This window comes from Barbus barbus (genome assembly GCF_936440315.1).
Source record: "Barbus barbus genome assembly, chromosome: 11".
Lineage (NCBI taxonomy): Eukaryota > Metazoa > Chordata > Actinopteri > Cypriniformes > Cyprinidae > Barbus > Barbus barbus.
Genome location: NC_136739.1, coordinates 12,815,413 through 12,840,247, shown reverse-complemented (window position 1 = coordinate 12,840,247; position 24,835 = coordinate 12,815,413). Strand labels below are relative to the sequence as shown.

Genomic DNA, 24,835 nt, shown 5'->3' with positions numbered 1-24,835 from the left:
AATCACCCTGGTAACCGACTATTCACTTTGCTTCCATCTGGTAAGCGCTTCCGTAGCCTGATGGCAAAAACTGAGAGACTTAGGAGGAGCTTCTTCCCCCAGGCCATCAGGCTCCTAAACTCTAACTCTGTGTCATAATATCACTTGACTCCATGTAATATCACCATATCAATAAGTTATTCATAATTTTTCTCTATGTAAATATCATATATCAATAAGCTATTCATAATTTTTCTCTACCTCATATTGCTGCTATTCAAATACCCTGTACAACATTTTGCACATTATTTTTTGCACATTCCTCTCATTACTATTTGTCAACAACATACTGACCTGCACATTTATATTTATATTTTTTTATCTTATCTTATCTTATTTTATCTTATCTTTTATTTTATTTTATGTTTGTACTTCTTCTTAATATTTGTATTCTTTATAATTGCACTGTCCTTGGAGCGGACCTGACCTACATTTCACTGCTGGTTATACTCTGTATAATTGTGTATGTGACAAATAAAACTCTTGAATCTTGAATCTTGAATCAATCACAGCATTTCTAAACAATGTTGAATGTTGCCATGAATGGGTCTCCTTCTGGATTCCCTTCAGTTTCTTGCTTCCATCTTTTCAGCTGTCTCTGGACATATATGGTTGGATTTTCTGTTTCCCCCAGATGTTCTCCCTTTAATGATTTAGGGTCTAGTCTGATCGGGTACTCAGCACGCAGTGCCTGCCACACTGCTGGACGGAATGCATCAAAAACAGTTCCATCCATATAGTGAGAATCCACAGCTCTGTTCAAATTAGATGCTTGAAGAATTTCTTCCATCTTTGCTCCTCCCATAATCTTTGCCAGAAGTGCTTTATTGTCCCCCACAGCTAAAAGTTTGCCCATAGTTTCTTCTTCGAACACCTTACTCCACTTTCCAGCCCCCTCATGGATGTCTGGAAGGCGAGTGACCAGCCCCTCAAGGTCCTGTGTGGCCCAGGGGACATACTGTCCCTGTGTACCCTTAATTAAAATTGGGAGTTGTGCGGCCAGTGGTATAAGTCTTCCTTTTTCTCTTCCTTGTTCCCATGTTCCTTTATCAAATGATGACTCCTCCCCTTCACTCACTTCCTCTCTGCTTTCTAATAGTTTACTTCTATCTTTCACCATTTTATGTGCATCTTAAATTCATTTTTCTGTTTGTTTAATTTTCCTTTCTATTTCTTCTTCTATAGCCTCTGCCTGTGCTTCAATCTCCTTATCTTCTCTCCTCATCTGCTCTAAAGTTTCCTCATTTCCTGTTTTCCCTTCATAGTTTGCTTTCATAATTTCTAATGCTATGTGTGCCTGTTTATAACAATCTAATGGTAAATATCCTTCATTCTTTTTATTTTGTTGCCTCTTTGGTCTTACATCTGTTTCTTTTTGTTCTTCAAATTCTACTTGTCCTTCCATTTGCATTTCTCCAGACACTTCTACAGTACCCTTAAGTATTGGGAACTGTCCCTCTGGGGGCAGATATGGGGGTGGTTTAGAAAACAACTCTTCTTTTTTCTTTGTCTCTTTGTCTGCCTCTTTTAGTATTTTTCTTGCCTGTTTTATACTTTAAAATGAGTCTTCTCCTTCCTTTTTGAACAAGGCTAGCACTTCCTTCTCTTTTTCCCTTTTTACTTCTCGTTTTTCTCTCTTTTTACTGTTGCCTTTAGTTTTATGATTTTTTATCAGAGTTTCCATTTCCTCACACAATGATACATCAAATGTCCCTTCCTTTGGCTATTTTGTCATCATTTTTTTGGTTCTCTGCTGCCATTTGTTTGAGAGCTTTACACAATGGATATTTTAATCCTAGTATTTCCACCGGAGTGGCTGCCATAATTTTTCCTATAATAAGAAAATCCTATATTTAAAGCTCAATATATATTTTATACAACAATTTAATTTATTATTATTTTTTGTTCAAATAATATATTCTCCACCCTACTTAAATTATTATTTGATCAATTTCTCCTATTTTCTTCAGTATCATGCACTTTTAGGCCTGGTATTATTATAACACTTGCACATTTTCAATATAGAGTGTGTTCATACTATAAATTCTAATTTTTAATTTGTATTTATTTATTTATTTTTTATCACTTAGTATCCAAAAGTGCCAATCAATCACTTAGACATTCTTTGTTTCTGTTCTAAAAATCCTTTTATCAACAATTCAAATTAGATGTTAATTATTACAATTTAATTATTTAACATAGAACATATACTTCTATTATATTCTACTATCTGAACAGCATTAGTCTCTTAAAATTTCCTAAATATTCTCCCTATCTTAATCCCACAACATATCCATTCAAATGTGTACGAAAATCTACAATGCCAATCTTGATCCAATCTTTATTGAAACAATTTTCCTAGACACATTCACTCCATCTAGTCCCTTATTCACATGGCTCATACACTCATCCTTTGTCCCTTTATTTATAGGGCTAATAAACTCATTCATCCCTCTCAGGTGCAGCACGAGCTGCGTCCAACACTCTGCCAGGCCCCACTTAAGGGACGGCAGCCCTTGCCCACCTGATACGGAATTTATTTATTGTCTCATACAACCACGGTCATTCACACAGACACTGACACAGACAGACACATTAAAACAGACTACACTACACTGAGTGACCTGTTGGCTCTACCCTTTCACTGACACACTTCCTCAACACAGTAAAAAAAAAAAAAAAACAGCAGGAATGTTTTTGCCTACCCGTACAGACCTCTATATATTTTATTACAAATAGAGCGGTATCCGCAGGACTTTGCGAGCTTCCCTATACTTTATCTGCTTAATGTTTATTTTTATCCTTCAAGGCCCTCTTAATAATAAACACAGATCATTGCATGCAATTAGTTATTCTGGAATCAAAACCCCTATTTCTTTTTGTTCTTTAAATTTGGAAGAGCAATTTTAAGTGTCCTTACCACTAAGAGCAGATCAGCAAACAACACAAACTTATTATATACGCATAAACTGCCTACCTTTTTTCTTTAGTGGACACCGTTTGTGCTGCTCGTCAAAGCCCACTCAAAGTGGTCGTCCACCTTTGTTGCTCCTTTCCAATCCTGTTCGTGATGCCAATTTGTCGTGTCCTCCACCTTCTCTAAAGAATCACTCTTGAAGTCTTGGGGTTTTGATGCCAGAATTTAGATTTTATTATTTATTATGATTTAGATTTATTTTATTACTGTGAAATTCGTAGTGGTTCCTTTTCTACACCACTTTTACTTTTTTTTTTTTATTGTTGAGCAGAATGTCAACACATTCAATACAAATTCAATTACAACAAATACAAAATAATTTAAAATGCTAGGCGGAGATTTAACAATATCACAGGAATACATTAAAGAATGCACAAACTTGCACAATTCGAACAGCTTTTTTGTTTCTTTGAGGGCAATATGGACTCAATATAATGTTTCACTTCATTTTTAAATGCTATAAAACATGGAATTTTTCCTGAAAATTTACATTTATGAATATGAAATTTGGCCATTAAAATAAAAAAAAGATATAAAAAAAAAAGTGTGGGTCTGTTTATCTCTAGAGTTTTCAACAATGCCTAAAAGAATATCTTTCCACTGTAAAGTAACATTTTCGTCAACATTGTCAGCAATAAAATCAAGTACATTTCGCCAAAAAAAAAAAGACACATAAGGGCAGTGCCAAAATAAATGAACAGCTGTCTCTGGCTTCTGTTTGCAAAAGCTACATCCTACATCTACATCTTTTTTAAATTTAGTTAAATCAAGTTTAGCAGGATATATTCTGTGAAGAAGTTTATAAGACATCTCCTTAACCTTTTGTTTGTTAAGAGATAGCGATTGGGCAGCAGCCAGACTTTTTTCAAGTCAACATCACTCACAAATTGATTCCAGTATACAATTGCATTTGGTTTCGAAGCAACATCCTTCTGGAAAAGGGCTCTTATTGATCTGTTGTAATTAATACAATGATAGGAAAAACATATTTTACCTATAGAGGAGTGATTGGGTGAGAGTTGAAAATTTAATATTTTTTGCTGTTTAAACAACATACAATTTTAGGAGAGACAGCACCAAAAACAGTTGTCAAATTCCTTTGGCGGTATGGGAACTTTATATTTTGCTAAGAATTCCTCATATGTAAAAAGAAGACCATCTGAATGGAGAGCTACAAACAGACTGCTACATCAGGGACTGTGGCAGCACAGCTGTCACACAGCCATCAAAGCACAGTACAAAAAAACAGAGAGTATATGTGCAAATCTGTTGATATCATAAAACTGCTAGCCAAACTAGGCCTGCCTTTCCGCGGTCACCGTGAAGATGCTGATGCAGAAACAAGGGGGAATTATTTGAGTTTATGCGATTTTTTCTCAAAATACGACCCTGATTTCAAATCCATGCAGTCTAAATATTTTAACTGCACAAGCAGAGATTTTCAGAATGAAATTATTGCATTATGTGCAGAGCTCGTTCGTGAAGAAATATCCAAGAAAGTACACGAGACAGGTTTTCTTGCTGTTATTGCTGATGAAGCGAAATCGTCAAAGACTGAGCAACTTTCTGTTTGCATAAGATACACTGATGGGCTTCAGATTAAGGAGCGGTTTATTTGCTTTGTTGACTGTTCCAATTCTTGTGATGCTGCAGGGATTGTTTCTGGTATTAAAGAAGGATTGCAGTCGTGTGGTTTGAAGGACATCCCCATAATTGCTCAGTCATACGATGGAGCCTCTGTTATGTCAGGGCATTTGAGTGGAGTTCAGCAGCGAATCAGAGAGGAATTCCCCTTTGCTGTGTATGTGCATTGCATGGCGCATACACAGGGACTAGATGGCTCGTTGAATCGTGTACAGTGAACAGAGACATTAAAACGTCTCTAAATGTGATTGACAAACTGTACTCTATGTTTGCAGAGCCAAGCAATCATTTCAGGTTTTTGATGATGCAGAAGACACTGGCTCTTAAACCAAAGGAGAAACGAAACACGTTGGGCATGCAAATACAGATGTGTTTATGCTGTCAAATCACAATATGCTGCATCATTCGCTGTTTGAAAGAGATGGAAGAAGAGGGAGAAAAGTGGTCTGTGGAGGCAAGTGGATTGTATCACCACATGATAAGTCTTCGCTTCATTACTTCCATAATTATTCTTGAGGAAGTTCTCAGAGTTGTCCATGTAACGCACAAAAGACTGCAAGGTGCAAGTACAACCATGGCTGATGCAGCCTCAGCAGTAAAGAGCCTGAGAACACATCTCCATCGTTGCAGAGAGGGGAGTTCATGGGAAGCAATGTGGATGCAGGTGAAAAGGTTTTGTGAGGATTTTACTGGTGCAGAGAGTTCCCCTCAAACTGGAGGAAAACGAAAAAGAACCTCACGAACACCTGCCGGGCTTTCGCAGTACTTAGTACCAACCACACTTGGCCAGCGTGATGAAAATGAGATGCACTGGAAATCAGAATCACAGACGTTTAGATGTCAGTTATATCTTCCCGTTTTAGACACTATGCTGGCTGAATTGGACAGGCGATTCTCAACTGATGCAATGGCCCTGAGCGTGGCCTGTGATGCCGTGTTCAGCTGTGACAAAAACGGCATCGGTCTTTTACTAAGCACGTATGCAAGCTTTAAGATCCACCCTCAGCTTGTGACAGCTGAAATGGACCTTCTTAAATGTGCGATCCCTTCGCCGATCACCCTTGAAAAACTTACAAATGAAGTGCGGAAGGATCAGTATCCAAACTTTTACCGACTCCTCCAGCTCGCTCTCACGCTGCCCGTTAGCTCTGCTGCATCAGAAAGAAGTTTCTCAGTGATGAGAAGAATCAGAAACTGGCTCCGATCTGCGATGTCTCAGGACAGATTTTCCGATCTTTCCATACTGCACATAGAATATGATTTGACTGCAAATTTATCAGGAGAGAAGATCGTGGACATCTACGCAAATCGGAAAAAGAGGCGGATTCTTCTACATTAGGTAAGATACACGTTTTTATTCCACTCTTTGTATAGCCAACCAGTCATTGTTGTAAATGTATTTTAAATGAAGAAGAAAATATATAGGATATAAATAATTGAAAATGTAGAAATATGGTATATACGGTGTGTAAAAAAATAAATAAAAATCAGAGCTCATGGTCTACCGGTAGGTGCCCCCCCAGGCAAAAATGTGAAACTCCGCCTATGGACGAGAGTCCAAACAGCTGATAAAAAAAATCTAAATCCAAGTCGTACTTGTTTTATAACTGTTTTGGATTGCTTTTGCTTGTAAACAGTGCTTGAACTATGCATATTTCTCTGCTGATTCAGACAACATTTGAAGTTTGAAGTTCTTAATGATGGATTTGTTTCTTTCAAACATGCAGCTTTTCGCTTCACAATATGTTAATTGATGGTGTCGTGTGGATTATTGTAATGTTTTTATCAGCTATTTGAATTCTGATGGTACCCATTCACTGCTGAGGATCCTTTGGTGAGCAAGTGATATAATGCTAAATTTCTCCAAATTTTCAGGTGAAAAAACTAACTCATCTGTTTCTTGGATGGCCTGAGCGTGAGTAAATTTTCATTTTTAGGTGAACTATTCCTTTAATGCTACTCCATACGTTCACATTCTAGAGATATATGTGCTTTCAACTTTGTGGGAACAGTTTGACAATACTCCATCAAGGCAATACTCCACCTGTGCACAAAGCGAAGTCAAAAAAAGAAAAAGGTTTATTGAGTCTGGTGTAGAAGAACTTGACTGACCTGCAACAAAGCTCAAACCTGAACCCCATTGAACAGCTTTGGGATTGCAACTAAATGTCTGAATGGGAGCAAATCCCTACAGCCATATTCTAACATATAATGGAAAACTTTCAGTGAAAATGCTCAACAAACATACTGTATATGGGATGTTGTTTGGATGGCCACATAGTTTTGGCCATATAGTGTCATTTTCAGGCATGTTTTTGTAGCATTTTGAGTGCTTGTTTGGAATGAAGTGGATCGATGCTACAGTAAATGGCAGTGATGTAAACATAACTGTGTGTTTAGATGAAAATTGTGCCAGGCTGTCATATTAAGAAAAAGAATGACTTCTGTTACCATAGGGTGGAACTTATCCAGGTCAGCTGACCACACTGGGCATGCAACAGCTGTACGATCTAGGAGTGAGGTTACGAAAGAAATACATACAAGAAGAGCCCTTCCTCACACCTTCTTTCAGTCCTAAAGAAGTTTAGTGAGTGCAGTTGATGATTCTTTATTTAAATATATCATTCTGCACCATTTATGCTACAGACAAGAATGGCACCCTAAACTTTGTCTCGAGGAGAACAACACTTTACAATAAGGTCCCATTTATTAAAATTAGTTAACTACTATATTAACATGAACTAACAACAAAAAATACTTCTAAAGCATTTTTAAATCTTAGTTTATGTTAATTTAACGTTTACTAATATGTGACCCTGGACCACAAAACCAGTCTTAAGTGTACATTTTTCAAAATAGAGATTTATACATAATCTGAAAGCTGAATAAATACGCTTTTGATGTATGGTTTGTTAGGATCGGACAATAATTGGCCGAGATACAACTTGAAAATCTAGAATCTGAGGGGGTAAAAAAATCTAAATATTGAGAAAAATAATATTGTTTATTATATTAACAATAAGGTTGTCCAAATGAAGTTCTTAGCAATGCATATTACTAATCAAAAATGAAGTTTTGATATATTTACAGTAAGAAATTTACAAAATATCTTCATGGAACATGATCTTTACTTAATATCCTAATGATTTTTGGCATAAATGAAAAATTTATCATTTTGACCCACACAATGTATTTTTGGCTTTTGCTACAAATATACCCCAGCGACTTAAGACTGGTTTTGACTCACCCTCATGTCATTCCAAACCCATAAGACTTTGGCTATTCTTTGACACACAAATTAAGTTAATCATATTAAGCAATTGTATCTCTTCAAAACTCTCTTCATTGTTCACCCAATAATGACAGAATTTTCATTTTTGGGTGAATTATCCCTTTAACTAACATAACTAATTGGACCTTATTGTAGTTACCGAAAAATCTAATAAATTATCCTTATATACATGAATATGTTTATGGCTCTGAATTGCATCATTAAGATGAAAGAGTAAGATGGAATATCTGCCACTGATTTACAGCATTCGCTCTACCAACATTGTCCGCACCATTGAGTCAGTTAAGTGTTTGGTGGCAGGACTGTTCCAACAGGAACAATCAGGTAAGGTGGCAGCTCAGCTACACTTCTTTGTGTGATTTGGTTGAGTAATAGTTGAGATGAGCATTACACACTCTGTGTTTGCCTTTCCGTGTTTGATTTTCTCTCACTCTAAGGTGTTGTGTACATCCTCACCGATAAGGCAGAGAAGGAAATCCTCTATCCCAACTATCATGGATGCAAGCTGCTCAAGCGGCTCATTGGGTAAAACCTATTTTGATAATTAAACTTGCTACTTTGATAATAATGATGGGTCACCCCCTTGAAAGGTCTGCATAAAGCAAAGTCCTAATCTCATCTGAACACCTCTGGTGTGACTTTAAATGCAGACCTTGACCCGAAAACTCATCACCAAACAACAATGATTTGTACATACACTATATGGAGAAAAGTATTGGGACACCCCCTTCTTTAGAACAGAAGAAGGCACTTCCAAAACTGTGGCAACAAAGATGGAAACATAATTAATGTATTTAAAAACTGTATTTCCATCTTAAAATGACTGTACCCATATACGAGTCATTGGTGTTTGGTGATTAGTTTTTGTCTAAAGGTTTGCATTTAAAGTCACACCAGAGGTGTTCAACTGGGATTAGGACTTTGCTTTATGCAGACCAGTCAAGTTCTTCCACACTGACTAAATCAATAATTTCTTCTTGAATCTTGCCTTATACACAGAGGCACTGTCATGTTAGACCTGAAAAGGATTCTGTCCAAACTGTTGCTATAAAATTAGAAGCACACAGTTCCCTAGAATATCATTATATGCTTGAACATTAAGAATTGTACTCATGGAAGTAGTCAAACCTGTTCATTAGAAGGGGGTGACCCAATACCTTTGTCAATATAGTGTATTATTAATAGTAATTAAAAACATTATTCAAATTCAAGAATTAGAAGGAGATGTATCAGCTCAGATGTTCCTAAATATTTAATCTTCTTTCCTTTTTCTATTTATTTTTTTTAATTGAGGTTTTGACATTATTCTTTGTTGCTTAAAAATATTCTAATAATATACTTTAATATCAGAAAACATTAAACCTTTGCTGTGGTGAAATACAGTAATGTTCAAATATTTGGGGTTGGTAAGTTGTTTTGTGTGTATGTGTGTTTTTGAAAGAAGTCTTATGCTCACCAAGGCTGCATTTATTTGAGCTGAAATACAGTAAAAACAGTAATATTGTAAGATATTATTATTGTTTTATATTTTAATATATTTTAAAATGTAATTTATTCATGTGATGACAAAGCTGAGTTTTCAGCAGCCATTACTCAAGTCGTCACTGTTACATGATCCGTGATATCCAGGAATCATTTGAATATGCTGATTTGGTGTTGAACAAACATTTGATATTATCATCACTGTTGAAACAGTTGTGCTGCTTAAGATCTTTGTGGAAACTGTGATACATTGTTTTTATAAATAAAAATAATCTATTTCTTTAAAATAGAAACATTTTGTATGTTATATGTCTTTTTTTGTCACTTTTGATCAATATAATGCATCCTTGCTGTATTAAAGTATTCTTCTTTTTTTTAACCAAACAATGATATCCTACCAGCCAATCTCATACTTTTAAACAGTAGTGTAAATGCCCAATAATGGCTTGTAATTTGTTCAACACCATGTATTTGTGTCTGACTTTTGTCAATCATATGTAGTCATCGTTGGGCAGAATCGTCCACAGTCCCTGACATTGCTGCAGACCTACAGAGCATCCAGAGAGGTTAGGGGTCGATCCTCATCAACATCTCGACTTCATACTAATTAGAGATGACATGGTGGCCAGAGAGGTAAAGTGCCTGATGCATTCTACAGTTATATTGGATCGGATTTGGCCTTGTTTATCAAATACAGTAGCATTATATTATTGATCCTAGGCCCATGGCCTGCCGCTTCCTACAGCTCTGGAGAACTGGAGGAGTATCGTGGAGCAGAGAGCAGTAGATATGATGCGTCACATCTATGAGCCCAGTAAGAGGTGAGGAGCCAGTGAATCCAGCAAAAAAAAAAGTCTTGAGAAGTTATGGTTGAAGCTTATGTTTTAAGGCCTCTGTAAATGTGTTCATGTGCTTTTGTTTGACCTCAGGCAGAATTTACAGATGTGCGTGGGGCCGCTTTTCCACATACTCCTAACCAACATAGAGGACAAAAGCCAAGGCGCAACCTCTAAACCTGACAGGTGTCTTCTTTTTGAACAACATGTCTATTGTTTTTTACTATCGTTTTCTACTTTCACGTCACTTGTTTTATTATTCAAAACCTGACTTCTTTGAAAGTCCATTTACGTTTTAAGACCACTGTGCACTTGTTATTTCCAGACAGTAAAAATTAGTTGCTTAACTTGAGAGGTGCTGCCCCACAGTGGTCAGACTCCAGGATCAAGTGCGTAAAAGTCCATTTGAGAACAAGATCTTTAGAGCTGCTATTTGTGTGTTTATTGATATAGAAAGTTGTTCCTGTACTCTGTGCATGACATCACACTGATGCCATGTCTCATGGCTTTGGGGGTTTTTGACATGAAATGGCCACCGTATGCAGCTGACATCACACTGGAGCTATACCAGCATCGTCAAACTAACCAGCATTACGTTAAAGTATCCTACATTGACCAGGTAACACACACACAGGAATCGGGGTGTAAAATGTAGCTCAGATGTTTGGGGTCAGTACAATTTTTAAATGTTTTTGGAAGAATTCTCTCTGCTAACAAAGGCTGCACTTATTTGATCAGAAATACAGTGAAGCGGTAATATTGTGGAATATTATTACAATTTAAATGAACGGTTTTCTATTTTAATATATTTTAAAATGTAGTCCATCTTGTGATGCAAAGCTGAATTTTCAACAGCCATTACTCCAGTCTTCAGTGTCACATGAGCCTTCTGAAATCATTCTAATAGGCTGGTTTGGTACATATTTCTTATTATTGTCAGTGTTGACAATAATAATTGAATAATTGAAACATTTTAATTGAATAATATTTAAAAAAAAAATTGTGGAAACACGTTTTTTTCAAATTACTTAATGAAAAGGAAGTTCAAAAGAACAGCATTTATTTTAAATGGAAATCTTTTGTGACATTGATCAAAAGTGACACAATTTACAATTTAATGCATCCTTGCTGAATATTAGCACTTTTTTTTTTTAACTATCCGTAATGTAACTAAATAGTGTTCATTTAGGGGGGAAAACATTTTGAGGCTCATCTACTCTGACTTCACTGAACATTAGCAGTAACTTCTTGTTTATCATTAAGTGTCTTTAAAGGGGCCCTATTATGCTCTTTTACAAAGTCTTGATTTTGTTTTGGTGGTGTACTAGAACATGCTCTCATGCTTGGTGTGCATTATTTTTCACATAATTTACATTACAATATTTTTCTCCCCAGCCTGGCACAAACGGCCAGTGTTGCCAACTGATTTTCAAGGGAAGTTGCTAAAGGAACGTCGATTTGTTGCTAAATGTTGCTAAATGACGTGATGTCATTGCGCGATGACATCATTACGTGATTACGACGCAAAATTGTGTCACTATATCAAATTTCAGCATAATATATATATATATATATGTTAATTTAGATTTGTTCATAAAATAATGTAACGTAATAACTTTTTAAATACAACATTGAATTACTGAACACTTACAGATTTTTGAATAATTACAATTTAAGTTTTTCTTTTATTATTAACTAGTAAACTAGTAAAACTACACATTCTGAACAATTATAGTTTTAAGCAGTGTATTATCAGTTAGTTAGCCTGCTACACTAAGAAAAGTCTGTAAAAATAGGGCACAATCTACTATGTTAATGTGAAGGAATTTTCCTTATTGATTTTTCAGTTTTTTTTAAGGTAATTTTAAATGATGCATTGTATTTTGTGTTTTTTTTTTTGTGTTATAGGGTTACAACGGATAATGAATTATGGATAATGGATAATGTCCTGGAAAATTACTAACTTTTCCATTTTTCTAGATATTTTTCTTACAATGTAGGCTACTAACTGATCAACAATCACAGGTACAAGCTACTAACAAGGTGTATCAAATGAACAATTATTCAATTATTATTAAATTGAACAATTGCAAATGACAGCTAACTTAATTCATGTGATGTGTGTACTGCTAAGCATCTTTGGTTTCCTCTTGAGTAATTTAGATGAAAAATGTGTGCATTTTTATCGTTTGAGTCGCTTATCAAAAGTTGCTAAAAGTTGCCAAATTAATTTTAAAAATAGCTAAATTTGTTGCTAGGTGCTTTTGGAAAAAAAGTTGCTAGGGTAGTGTGAAAAGTTGCTAAATTTAGCAACAAAATTGCTATGTTGGTAACACTGCAAAGGCTCGATTAGTTCCGGGTTGCCTTCCAAAAAACGAAATGTGTTTTGATTGGTTAACTGTCCCAGTGCGTTGTGTTTGGCGAACATCTTAGACAGTAGTGCTTCGTCCCAATGTACCTACTTATACTACGCCCTTAAAGTATGTACTCTTTTGGTGAAGAAAATGTACACACTTTTGAGTGTGTAGTAGAAGAGTAGGCAAGCTTTGGGACATACTATCACGTCACACAACTGCGTCTTTAACGGACCGCTCTGTTGCACCTATTACATGCACCCTGTCACCATAAACTGGCCTGTCAATCATCTTGTCACAGTTAACATCCTCCACATTTCATTTCATTTCACTTCCTACCATATTAGAGAGAAAAGAAGTAGCTCGTTGATCTGCCAGTCGCGGGTCTTTCATGTGGAGAACTCTGCTCATATTTTCTGCAGAATGATGCATTTAAAAGTTAACGACCAAATGGATGTTTATAAAAGTTCACATTGCGATTACAGATTAAATATAACACGGATAACAATAAATAAATATTTTTTACCAGGTTAAATGTTGATTATTACGGATCCACACTTCAAAAATCGACCTGAAATAGTAGACAGAGTTATACAAATAGTATACAACAGAGTTGTATGACTTTTCAACATACTATGCTTTGGGACACACTTATTGTAATCTCACATACTATTTAGGATGGATAGTATGAACATTGGGACGCAGGGTAGGTGTGTTCGACTTGCAGAATGATCAGTGTATGACATCAAAGTACAGCGAGAGCGATAAGAGAGCAGATTGATCCTTATGCTTTCGAATCGCTCTTGCTGTACTTTTATGTCATACACTAATCATTCTGCGCAGCGCTGCTTCAAGTCGAATACAGTGTTTCAGTATTGCCCTGCCCCTTGCCAAAGCAGCAAGTTCATCAATATTGCCATATCAATTCAAACCTCGAGAATATTGAGGTCTGCGCAGAACCTTTGCACGTTCAGATATTGCAAGACATATTAAAGTGGTAACATTATTGTTGTTTTTTTGGCTAAATTACATTTTAGATAGGATGTCAACAACAGCTTAAAAATAACTGCATTTACTATGTACAGATAAGTGCAACGGTAATATGTATTATGTTCTTTAATTCTAACATGAATTGCAGTGAAACTGTTACACAGTTGAATTTATTTACACCATAGTCCCACAGATTTACACTATTTGTGGCGGCATATATATGCAAATTCATTCTCTGCCAGCAGGAGGCGCTGTTGGAGTGGGATAGATCGAGGTTTCCCTGGTAACACTGTACACAAAACAGATCTCCGCTCACAAACGCTGCTTTATCATTACATGCAAGATGAAATGAAAATGACTTCCAAAATGTTCTGAAAACAGTCGGTTTCCATCAGAAATACGGTGATATAAAAACACCCGCACTTGGTTCTGATTTTGAAACATGCAGTGCTCAACCCATAGACTGTAAAAAAAGATTGACGATGCGTCTCCGCTTCCTTCCACTATAGAAAAGTGAAGCCAAAACATCTCAGTATGGCCGCTGCCATCGTGAGTAAATGACGTCATTTGGAGCCTGAGTCTGCACAGTAGAGATTCGTTTGGAGCCCGAGTCTGCGCAGTAGAGATTCGTTTGGAGCCAGAGTCTGCGCAGTAGAGATTCGTTTGGAGCCAGAGTCTGCGCAGTAGAGATTCGTTTGGAGCCAGAGTCTGCGCAGTAGAGATTCGTTTGGAGCCAGAGTCTGCGCAGTAGAGATTCGTTTGGAGCCCGAGTCTGAGTCGTGAGGTGCAGCCGCGGAATCAAACTCCCGCCCAAACTCCCACTGACCCAATCAACCATAACGACACGCCATGTTTTTATAGCATCAAATTACTAGCTACCACAAAAACAAACAATTTAACATATATCAGCGTGATAACAACTACCTTAAATGACCAAAACCATATTTTGGAAAATTGTATTGGAAGTGTAATTTTTTTTGTTATTACTCAAGTCCCATTCCAAGCATTTTCAAGCAACCAAGCATTCTCCCCAACCCCCAACCATTCGAATTTCCGTAGGCGGGATTTATTTTTGTGATATCACAAATTCAGGAAAACAACTTTGTAGTTCAAATGAGCCGTTCGTTGTATTTCTTGAAAAGGGGTTTTTAAAAATTTAAATATCTCCCTTTGGAGTGGACTTTGAGATTTGTAACTTTGTAGATCTTTTTATGCCCAAACATACACACTACACACTGACTAAAATTCAAAAAGTGAAAAAGCATAATAGGACCCCTTTAATTTCCTTCTTAATTTCTTTAATCTTTTTCTGACATCTGCCCATATTTGAAGCTGTTATTGTTTATACCTACAGGATCAAAAAATCCCAGGCTGCAGTGACGTCTACTGCCCACTGCAGGAGTTTAAGGAGGCACTGGCTGTTTGTGTTTACGCTCTACCTGATGAACGTTACTATGCCCTCTGTGACAGTGTTGATGACCATCCCAAACTCTGACCTCTCATTAGCTCTCAACTCAACCTTGCCCCAGAAAACGCACAGATGTTTTGCACCAACCTGGTCTCTAGAGCTCAGGTCTCTCCTACAACATGGATTCAAGTGTTCATATTAACAAAAGAGCAATATCAGAAGTCTTATGTTTAAATTGTCAGGTCCTTTCCTATTGTTTAAGGAAACACGGCACAAACATTTTCTCATTTATGCCAGTAAACAAATTCTTTCACAGATTGACATTATTAAGCACGCATACAATTCACAGTAAAATTATTGATAATGTGTGTGAATTTGTGCACAACTATGGGAGTAAAGGTCTCTGCACACTGAGTCCGAAATTTTCGCATGCGTTTTTTCGCATTCGCAATCTTAAAAATTCGTCACGCACAGAGACCTTGCACACTGAGTCCGATGCGTTTTAATTAATCCGTTGCGAAAAAAAAAAAATAAAAAATAAAAAATAAAAAAATCGCAAAACTATACAAAATGTCTTTAAGTAGTGAGGATGATTTTGTTGTCCTCTCTCTTTTTAAAAAAAGAAAAAGAAAATATTGGGTCCATCCAATCCTTAGATTGCGCAGAGAGGAAGGTTCCACCTCCTTATCAAAGAGCTGCGGGATTATCTCGAAAGATTCAAAGTTTATTTCAGGATGTCAATGCCTCAGGTTGATACTTTGCTAGCGATACTGAATCCACATAATAAAAAGAAGAGCACCAATGAAGACCACCAATTTCCGTGAACCAATTTATCCTGAACAGAGACTGTCTGAGGTATGGACACACACACACACACCGAACTGCGGCATCGGAAAGGTGCGCGCCAGGCATAAAAAATAGGCTACAGCAGTTCTTTATATTCTGTATTCCGCAATTTGTTTGTCATAAAATGCTCTGTGCTGCAAGACGAAGTGTATTCATTTGTCTGACACTATTTTGGATTTTGGCTTTCGCTTGTACGGTGGCTCTGAATGGTCAAAACACCTTCTCAAAGCATCTCAAAATGCTTTATACGGATGCGAAAAACGCAAAAAATCGAACCCGATCCGAATTTTTTTTTGACGGACGAAAATTTCGGAGGCAGTGTGCAAACGTGATTGACAAAACGTGAGGTCGTATTTAATTTTCAACGTGCGAAAATTTTGGACGAAAAATTCGGACTCAGTGTGCAATGGCCTTTAGTGTGGAATATCTTCATTAGGTGCCTTCATTTCAGAGTATCAAGTCATCTGAAATGGCTACAGATTTTGCTGAAACCTCAATTTTAACAATATTTTATGTTGTTTTAACATTGAATTAAGTGCTGTTAAATTTAATATGCAAGCAGAAATGGTGAAAATTTTCTTACACATTCACAGCTGATATGCACATTAAATTAAGTTACGATAAAATATGTGTTTTAATTGTATTCTACATTTTATAGTTTATTTTTTACTTTGAACATTCAGTAGTGTAACAAGCCAAAATACCACAGTACACAGATAGACATGAAGCAAAGTGTAAATTTTAAAATGCAAAATTTATTTATATGGCTATTTGGTCTTTCTACATTTTCAACTTTGTGTTTTCAGACAAAACACCTCAACATTTAAAACTTCTTCATATAAGTCCATTGCATTTTATGTTAAAGAAGGATATGCATAAAAAGTCAGACAAGGAATTATCAAAAGAGGAGGGCGAAAAAAAAAGAAAAAAAAAAAAATCACATTAGATATTTTGGGATTCCCTTATTTGAAAGACAGTCACTGTCTCATTTTGAAAAGCCAAATATTTTCACAAAATGGTATATACCAAAAATAATGGTATTTCACCAATGTAGGTTAACCATTTTGTGATTTTTAGAATAACCCTGACCTGAACCTTCATTTTAAAATTCCTGACTAATTTCTGTAATAGTCTTCTAAAACATTGCCAGACCACAAAACATTAAGGGCAGTCCACCGGCTCTACTCCAACAATCATTCAAGTACATCCCAGTCCATCGCATCTTTCTTAGGTTTCAAAACAAAGCGAACATTAAGTGCACTCAAGATTATGTCATTTATAAAAAATAATCATAATAACAATAGTAATAACAACTGCAGTAATTACATTAGTAGTAACAAATTTAAAGCATTCTACACAATTCTCATTATACATATATCACCTTAAACCACCAGGCTCCGCCCCCTGAGAAATACACCATGGGTTCAAGTTATGGTTCAACACATCTGTATCAATTGCTAAGCAACTTCAGCTTAGTTACTTAAATAACAACAATTATTGTGAGGAAAAAGACAATTTAAACCATTATAACATTATTTACATTAATAAATTGAACCTCATTGTCATACATCACAGATCCTTTGTATTTACAGCGTTAATATTTAAAGAAACAAAGCTTTGCTCCTCTTCATTTAATCCTGTGGCTTTTTATCTAAAATTTAAGATAATACATTTAAATTATCATGGGAATAAATTCAAACACAAATGAAAATATTAAGACATCTCTGGATTACAGACTGACCTCACTGAGCAGCGATGCACTGGCGGCATTTATAGATTTTAGGATTATGTGTCCTTATATGATTCCTCACATTTCTCTGTCTGAAGAAAGTTTTGCTGCACAACTGCAAAAGAGAGAATTAAATATGAAAACCAGATATAGAAGTACAAAGCCGAAGTGGGAAAATAACTTTTATAAAGCAGAGAGACTGAAATGGAGTGACCAAGGAGAAATGGGATTGAGAAATTCTGCAGATTCAAACCCACGCTGCTCTATCAATATGCTGGACGTGCGCATACTTTTTTACAATAAGGACAATAAACTTTGTTCAGTATACAGGCATATTGCAGGGAAGGGAAGGGAGCACCTCCAGGACCTCAGGAGACATTATACATACCGGGCAGGGCCAGTGTTTGCCTTCAATGTGCCTGATCCGGTGCATAATAAGAGCATCACAGTCCCTATAGGAGGCTCTGCACTGCAGGCAAGCATGTGGTCCACTGGAGACCTGCCTGTGAGGACCTTTCTGTTGTTTCAGACGTGCACGTCGGATGGATTCCAGTAGGACGGAACGCCGACTGCTCAGAGGAAGCAGCTTATTTACATTCTACAAATGGCAAAAAAAAAGATAAATATTCTATCTTTTTCAAGTGTCATTTTCTGTTTATTACTAGTTTAAATTTAGTATCATTCTTTCCAACTATTGACATTCGAGTACTACTTCCCTAAACCAGACTCCATAAAAGTTTACAAAACAACAGTTATGTAACATGCCTTTGTCATAACAATAAATATCAGCATCTGCTAGCATAAGAAAATGTATCACCTTCGTCTTTGTAGGTTCTTTTTTGACTTTACAGCTCCTCTTGCTGACCTGGGGGTGTCTAGAAACTCGGCTAACCTTTGACCCTTGGAACACTCCTGTTTCATCCCTCTCAGTCTTCACTTGAAGAGCAGTTCTTTGGGAAAAGGGTGAGTGCCTGTTGCCAATTCCAGCCCAGTGAGGCCCATTTAGACCTGTCCGGTCTGGCATTATCCTGGCCCTCACCCGATCTCTTTTCACCATGCCAGGTGATGAATCACAATGGGAACTATTTCCACGAGTTAGGTAAATGTCCACACTCTCCTCCTCCCGTTTAATGCCACTTGGTGACCGACAGAAGCCAAAAAGGAAGCCTTGATCCAACAGTTTGATGGGTGGTTTGGTCTGACGCTTACCCAGGTCCGAGGAGTCGCTGGTTGGGAATGGCTGGGTTAGGGGCAAGGGGTCAGCTGGCTCTTCCTTTATAGTTTTGTAAAGGGGATGACTGTGAAGTTGCTGATGGTTGGAAGTATCCCAGTTCACAATGGCATACGGAATTTCAGGACTCTCTTTTCTGTTGCCGCGTTCCTTCATTTTTCTATTCTCCTTCACCTGTGTTCCTCTTTCAGTTCTGATGTGCTTTGCATGTGGCATTCCTGTAGCATGGTTGCATTTTGTTTTGCTTTCTATTTGTTTTGAGCTCTTAGGTTTCTCTATTGGGGGGCGCCCAGGTTTGTGCCGCTTTGTGTGCTGCAACTTTGTTGTGGATACCCTTACTGTGCGATCTGCTGTTGGGCGACCCCTACGTCCTGTTGCTTTAGGAGAAGTTCCCTGGGGGTTGTAGGCAGTATTGCGACGATGAATAGGTTGCAGGATGGCACTTTCCGAAGATTCCTGTTTTATCCTGGGCATAGTGCTTTTTGAAGGGGAAGAGGCATTATGTGCTGGTACTCTAACTCGTCGTGCAGGGTGGGAAGGTGCTTTATCTTCATTTCTGTGATGGCGTCTGAGCGGTCGATCTGTTGCACTGGACTCTGTCTGCAGCGATGACCTACTACGAGTAGCTCTTGCAATTGGCTGCCCAGCTTGCTCTGCAGGATCATGTCTTTTCCTTTTGGACCTTTCTTGGTTCCAAGGTTCTACTTTCACTGGTCTGTTCAGCAAGTCCATTCTGCTCATGTCACAGAGGGATAGAGTAGGATTAACAGTGGCAAGCACCCCTAAACTAGTTCCAAAACTCAATTGGACGCCCTGTGCACGAGGTTTACGTCGGGCTGTGAGTGAATAATCACTGACTTTTAACTTTCTAAGTCGTTTTTTCTGCCCCCAGCCAGATAGTTCCTCTGGACCAGGTACCAGGGATTTCCTCTGCAAACCAAGGAAGCTAAGAAGACGGTATTTCTCCTGGGCACTTGGGCTGTGCACCTCATCCTGAGGGACTGTGTTACATACTTCCTCCTCCATATCCTTGTACTTTACCTTTACTGAGGTAACACGGGTCAAAGAATTTGCCTGAGATTGGGACGGAGTCACTGAGAATTCACACTGGGGCTTGTATGACCGGTAGGAAGAGGACTTCCTCTTTCTCTTGGTGGAAAGGTCAATTTTAGGCAGGAGTCTGCGCAAAGCAAGAGCAGCACCAGGTGAGGAACGAAGCAGACGGCGTGATGGAGAGGAAGAACGAGTAGAGGTACAAGGAGATGTTGAGATGACTGAAGACGTGGGGTGGGAGGATGATTTTCTCTTGCAGGATGGAGATTTGAAGTCCATGAGCTTCATTCTGCGATTTGGGCTGCATGGAAAGCCATTTTCCTCCAGCTGAAAACTGGAGGGGACTTGGCATTGCAACTGAGGGTTTGAGGTTTCTGATTCATCTGTGACCTCATCAACAATGTGCTCTCTGTGCGGTGCTTGAATGTTCCAGGAAGACCCAGAGCCTTCTCCTTCCTCATCCTCTCTTCTCCTCTTGAGTCCCACTTTCCCTCCTGAAGTTGAGGAGTGGTCCTTCCTGAAAGGTCCAGGAATTGAATTATTTGATTCCCCAGGAGAACTGTGCATTCTGGAACGTAACTGACAAGTCTCTCGTTCGTTTTTGATAGCAGAGCAAGCCTCAAGGGCAGGCCACATGCGTAAATGGCGGGCCATGGCACAAACCTCTGTCAAGATGTCCAAATTCAGATTGAGGGTGGAAGTGTATGAGAACTCAAGTAAAGCAAGCAAGCTCTGCTCACTGAAACCTAAATGAGAAACCATAAATGATAAGTGATTAATGCCCTGAAGGATAAAATACAAGATATAAATGTGCTGTCATAGGATAATGACTGTCTAAAGGTTGAGGATCTGCTGGAACACAAATGTGGGAGGCTCATTCTTAAAATGTATTCTTTTTTTTTTATGACTCCAGTCCTGAAAATTACAATTTTAACTTTCCTTAATAATCTAGGGTTTCTATGACCGTGGAAACCCTGTAACAAGTAAACTAAATAAAAAAGTTAAAATATGCTCAATTTCAATAATGCCCTTTTTAAATCGATGTGTAAACAAACAAACACTGATTTTGAAACTGGTTTATTTTGAATATATACTGTACCATACCTGTGAGGTCAACATGTGACTGGGGATCAGCGGCTGAGTCCATTTCAGTAAATAACTCCTGGAAGTACTCGCTCACCGCTGCAAGGACTGCTTTGTGGGCGACGAAAGACTGACCACCACCAGTTTTCAGTGTGATATCACAGAAGAGCCCTGCTTCCCGTTGGCTATTGAGCTTATTTAAGACTTGATGACTATGTGATTCCACAATCCTGGAGATAAGTCCCACATCAGAACACTGGAGATAGAGACAAAGTGAAAGTAAGAGATCAATTCCAAACAAGCAAGCAATCCTGACTGAGATGTGGATTAATATGTTTGAAAACCCAATCTTACCACTGATCTCTCAGACTGACTACGTTGACATTCCTCACAGCCAAAGACATAGTCTCTGACTTGAAAATACATTCCTAAAATAAAGAATAGAACAAAATAATTACAGAAAAGGATCTGTCTATGCAAAAAAGAAAGTCAGTGCTCTCAGACCACTCCTAATTACACAAGTAGATCAGTTCTGTGTGTAACTTCTGTGTGGGCATCACCCATTCTCTTTCACTTTCACATTACAGACTACATTGATTAAGACTGCAAACTATGCAGCTGACAGCTAACACAGAATCTCATTTAGCAGCAGGTGAATTTTGTGCTCAGCAATGAAAATAATAGCACAATTTTGAACAGAGCTCGGACATGCTCATCTCATGAGTTAACACTCCAGCTGAATGAGAAATTTGCCAAAGTACCAACGCCGGTACCAAATCGGTACAGAAATTTACCAGCATTTCCCCCTAGCATTTTAAACACTGTTGAGCAGATTCTTAAACACATCTGATTGGCCATTCTGTTCTCGTGCTCAACAGTGTCTGTGATTGGCTACAATGATCATCTCTTCAAAAACATGTTGTAAATGCACCTTTCACACTCTTCAACGAGCGCTTACACAGATACACACAGGAGTGTTTGAAACAGGTGTCTTATAACCAGATCCCTAATATATCCGCTGTTACCTAACCCTATGCCAAAGGAAAAAGAGGTTAAGCATGGTAAACACATTTTTACTTAATTTTAAAGGCCTGTAGCAAACTTGGGTTTACTTAAAAACATAAATTAGGGTCTGAGGCTAAAATGACTGAAAATGCAACATGGTTTATGCAGCATTTTATATTCCAACTGAAACAGAGGGGAAATGGCAAATAAACATAAGATTGAATGGATTGAATACTGGCATTAATTTGAAATCTTGCTTCTTTATACAAATTTGATCCTCATATCATATACATTCATAAATTTCACTCTCAGTTTAATAAATCAACGTTGCTAATGACCTCACAAAATTAATCAGTCATCAGCATTTTTAATCCACAAATTTGATCTACAACTATCTTGAATTAGACTTCAGCATTTTATCCTCATTAGAAGTACTTGTTATTCTAATTTGTTACAAGTTCTCTGAGCAAACTCTTAGTTTTTGTGGCACAGAAAAATACCCCAATAAACCGTATTGAGAAATCTATCATGGTGCAATTCAGTGAAAACATGACAGCACACCGAAAACTCGTATTATTACTTTTATTACTCCCATCACAACAAGTCCTGATTTACCAATGTGAGAGTGAAGCAACACATATGCCATCCTGCAAACTATTCTCAAAGGACTGTGGAGCGGTGTAGATTAGAGGTTAAAGATCTAAATTAAAGTTTGTGGGTTTGATACCCAGAAGGGATAATCCATGAACTTTTATTACCAGTCAGGTGACAGATCACAAGACACATAACCTATTCCAGAGGGACAGTCCCTAAAAAAATTGCATTGTACATTGAGCCGAATACTCAATGGTCATGAATCATTATGGTCAGCAATCTACAAGTTTAGGTATTTGGTAAGTTTTATAATTTGGCTATAAATGTGGAGCAATCTCTGCACGTCTTCCAGAAAATCTCAAATGCATAAATGGTTATATTAAGCTTGCTTAAATATACATTTCATAAACCATTATTTATAATACAATTATAAATAGTACCACTGTTTAATAACTAATTAAAACTCATTCAATTTCACGATGATTTGATTCAAAGTTCATACATAAAACTAAATCAAAAGAGACACTTAAACATAATGCATCAGTTGTAAAAACATGTCATAAAAATAATAATACTGTAAGATAAAATGACAAACCTTCCCACCAATAGTGCTCTGCCACCAGTCTGTATGTGTCCTCGAAGGTGTGGTGCGACTTGCCTGGTCCTTTTTCGTGGAAAGTGGCTATGGACTGGAGTCGCTTATCCTCAGCCAGCACCTCCCGGTACTGGACGAAACCCTTCTCCAACTTTCTACGGTAAAGAGAGCCGCCGATGACCTCGAAGAAGGCAGAAGACGCGACGGACGAGCTGCCGCCATTCAAATACCTCTCGCGTTCAGTGCGAAAGGTGTCATCAGTGTCATACCGAGCACTGTAGGTGCATTCACTTGCCATTTTGACCAGGTTTCTTTCTCAAGACGCTTCTACTTTCAGTGCAGCTTGGTTATAATCGTTTCTCCTTGTGTAAAAAGCAGAACTTTTTAACTGCGCTTCATCCACCGACATTGAGACGTTTCTGCAGTCAGAGATGCGTCTATGAAGTTTTACCATCGGTTGAAGATTCGCAGCAAATATGGATATTTAAGTAGCAAGCGTAATTAATAATATTACGAATAAATAAGATAGTCTCTCTTAACAGGTCTCAAACATCCAGGTTGCTGTTTTGAAGAAGAATTTGACTATTAGCTGAAATATTTTACAGTAAAGTCCATCATCTTTGGTGCTTAAGGTGTACCAGGCATTTTCATCACATACTATCAAACGTAAAAGACAGCAAATCCACGAGACACTGAATTCACGACAGAGGTGCAACTTCCACTATCAAAAGCCATAAATTAATCCCGACCACTGATAATAATTAAAATAAATTATGACAAAAAAATTGGAGACATGGACGGTAAGTTTCTCAACAGCCTGGTTGTCCTGGGAAACCGAACTAGACGCAATCACACAGAAATTCTCTCACTCTGTCAAACATGCAGTGGCTGCCATCCATTAATATGATATTATTATTATTTCGCCGGGTACTTTAGGGCCTCTTTCTTCAGATGTAACGGCACTTGAGTCAACAATGTGTCACGAAACGCCAACTAAGTCATAATCGGAGATACGAGCGCTCAAACGTCTCGGCGGGCGGCGGTAACAATCGCACGGAAGGGTCTTCCTCTCGCGCGTGCAACTTGTGATTTCTTGAACTCGGTCTAAACACGCCGCGGCTAATCTGTCGCGCAACCTATGCGCGATACGCGGGGGTCTCCCCGAAACACATCGAAACGGAACGGCGGCCTCCGAAATCAGCAGTATCATCCGCGGGTTCCCCTTAACGTGCTCCGCGTCCGATCGTGTAACGTTAAAACCAGTCAGATGATCAAATAATCCAATTTTTAACTCGTAGTCCTCTGTTGGTTGCCATTCGTCAACCTAACTTCACCTCGACGCCCAGTTGCCTCACCCCCTCCCTTCCTCGATGCCAATTGGTTGGATCTTTAAAGAACAGCGACTGCAGACAACGCCATTGGCCCTTGAAGCTGTCACTCAGCGGGCTGTTTTCCCTACATGAAGATAGGTTGTTGACGTCAGCGTTACCTTACTTAGTGTCAAGTTTATCAACATGAAAAAGGACAACAGTGCGAAAATATTGTTTTGCTTCGACTCGTTTTAATTTGAGCCCCTCATATGAAGATACACATTCTCGTGTTTGTCTGCACGATTAATGTGTCTATAGATTTTGTCCCAGTTAAGGTTATTATTTATTAATGCATTGTGCAATGTAT

The 24,835-nt window shown here is 37.9% G+C and overlaps 1 protein-coding gene and 1 pseudogene across 4 annotated transcripts; one reads left to right on the top strand and one right to left on the bottom strand.

Moving 5' to 3' along the window:
• Window positions 1-5,234: 5,234 nt before the first annotated feature.
• On the top strand, window positions 5,235-15,109 carry LOC306877114 (lysophosphatidic acid phosphatase type 6-like; annotated as a pseudogene). Its single transcript has 9 exons — window positions 5,235-5,801; window positions 7,117-7,247; window positions 8,197-8,276; window positions 8,390-8,477; window positions 9,936-10,067; window positions 10,155-10,255; window positions 10,364-10,456; window positions 10,724-10,889; window positions 14,969-15,109. The product of its transcript is annotated as a lysophosphatidic acid phosphatase type 6-like (transcript).
• Window positions 15,110-16,485: 1,376 nt separating this feature from the next.
• On the bottom strand, window positions 16,486-24,511 carry LOC306876627 (uncharacterized protein). 3 transcript variants are annotated; one of them, XM_079427948.1, is made up of 7 exons: window positions 23,222-24,511; window positions 21,319-21,392; window positions 20,986-21,220; window positions 18,415-20,627; window positions 17,986-18,195; window positions 17,610-17,712; window positions 16,486-17,519 (listed from the first exon to the last, which is right to left on the bottom strand). In XM_079427948.1, exons 1-6 carry the CDS (start codon window positions 23,454-23,456, stop codon window positions 17,611-17,613), a joined length of 3,069 nt encoding a protein of 1,022 aa, XP_079284074.1. In that variant the 5' UTR covers window positions 23,457-24,511; the 3' UTR covers window positions 16,486-17,519; window position 17,610. The 3 variants fall into 3 exon arrangements, with proteins under 3 accessions (XP_079284074.1, XP_079284073.1, XP_079284075.1); XM_079427947.1 differs by having other exon boundaries at window positions 23,159-24,502; XM_079427949.1 differs by lacking the exon at window positions 21,319-21,392 and having other exon boundaries at window positions 23,159-24,501.
• Between the last annotated feature and the right edge of the window lie 324 nt (window positions 24,512-24,835).

What these genes read in the sequence shown, in the direction of transcription:
- LOC306876627 (XM_079427947.1), bottom strand. Translation starts at nt 23,456, where the DNA reads ATGGCAAGTGAATGCACCTACAGTGCTCGGTATGACACTGATGACACC. An exon ending in GTCAGTCTGAGAGATCAGTG is followed by an intron (nt 21,221 to 21,318) that starts GTAAGATTGGGT and finishes CTCTATCTCCAG; the next exon opens with TGTTCTGATGTGGGACTTAT. An exon ending in AAGAACCTACAAAGACGAAG is followed by an intron (nt 18,196 to 18,414) that starts GTGATACATTTT and finishes TGCCATTTGTAG; the next exon opens with AATGTAAATAAGCTGCTTCC.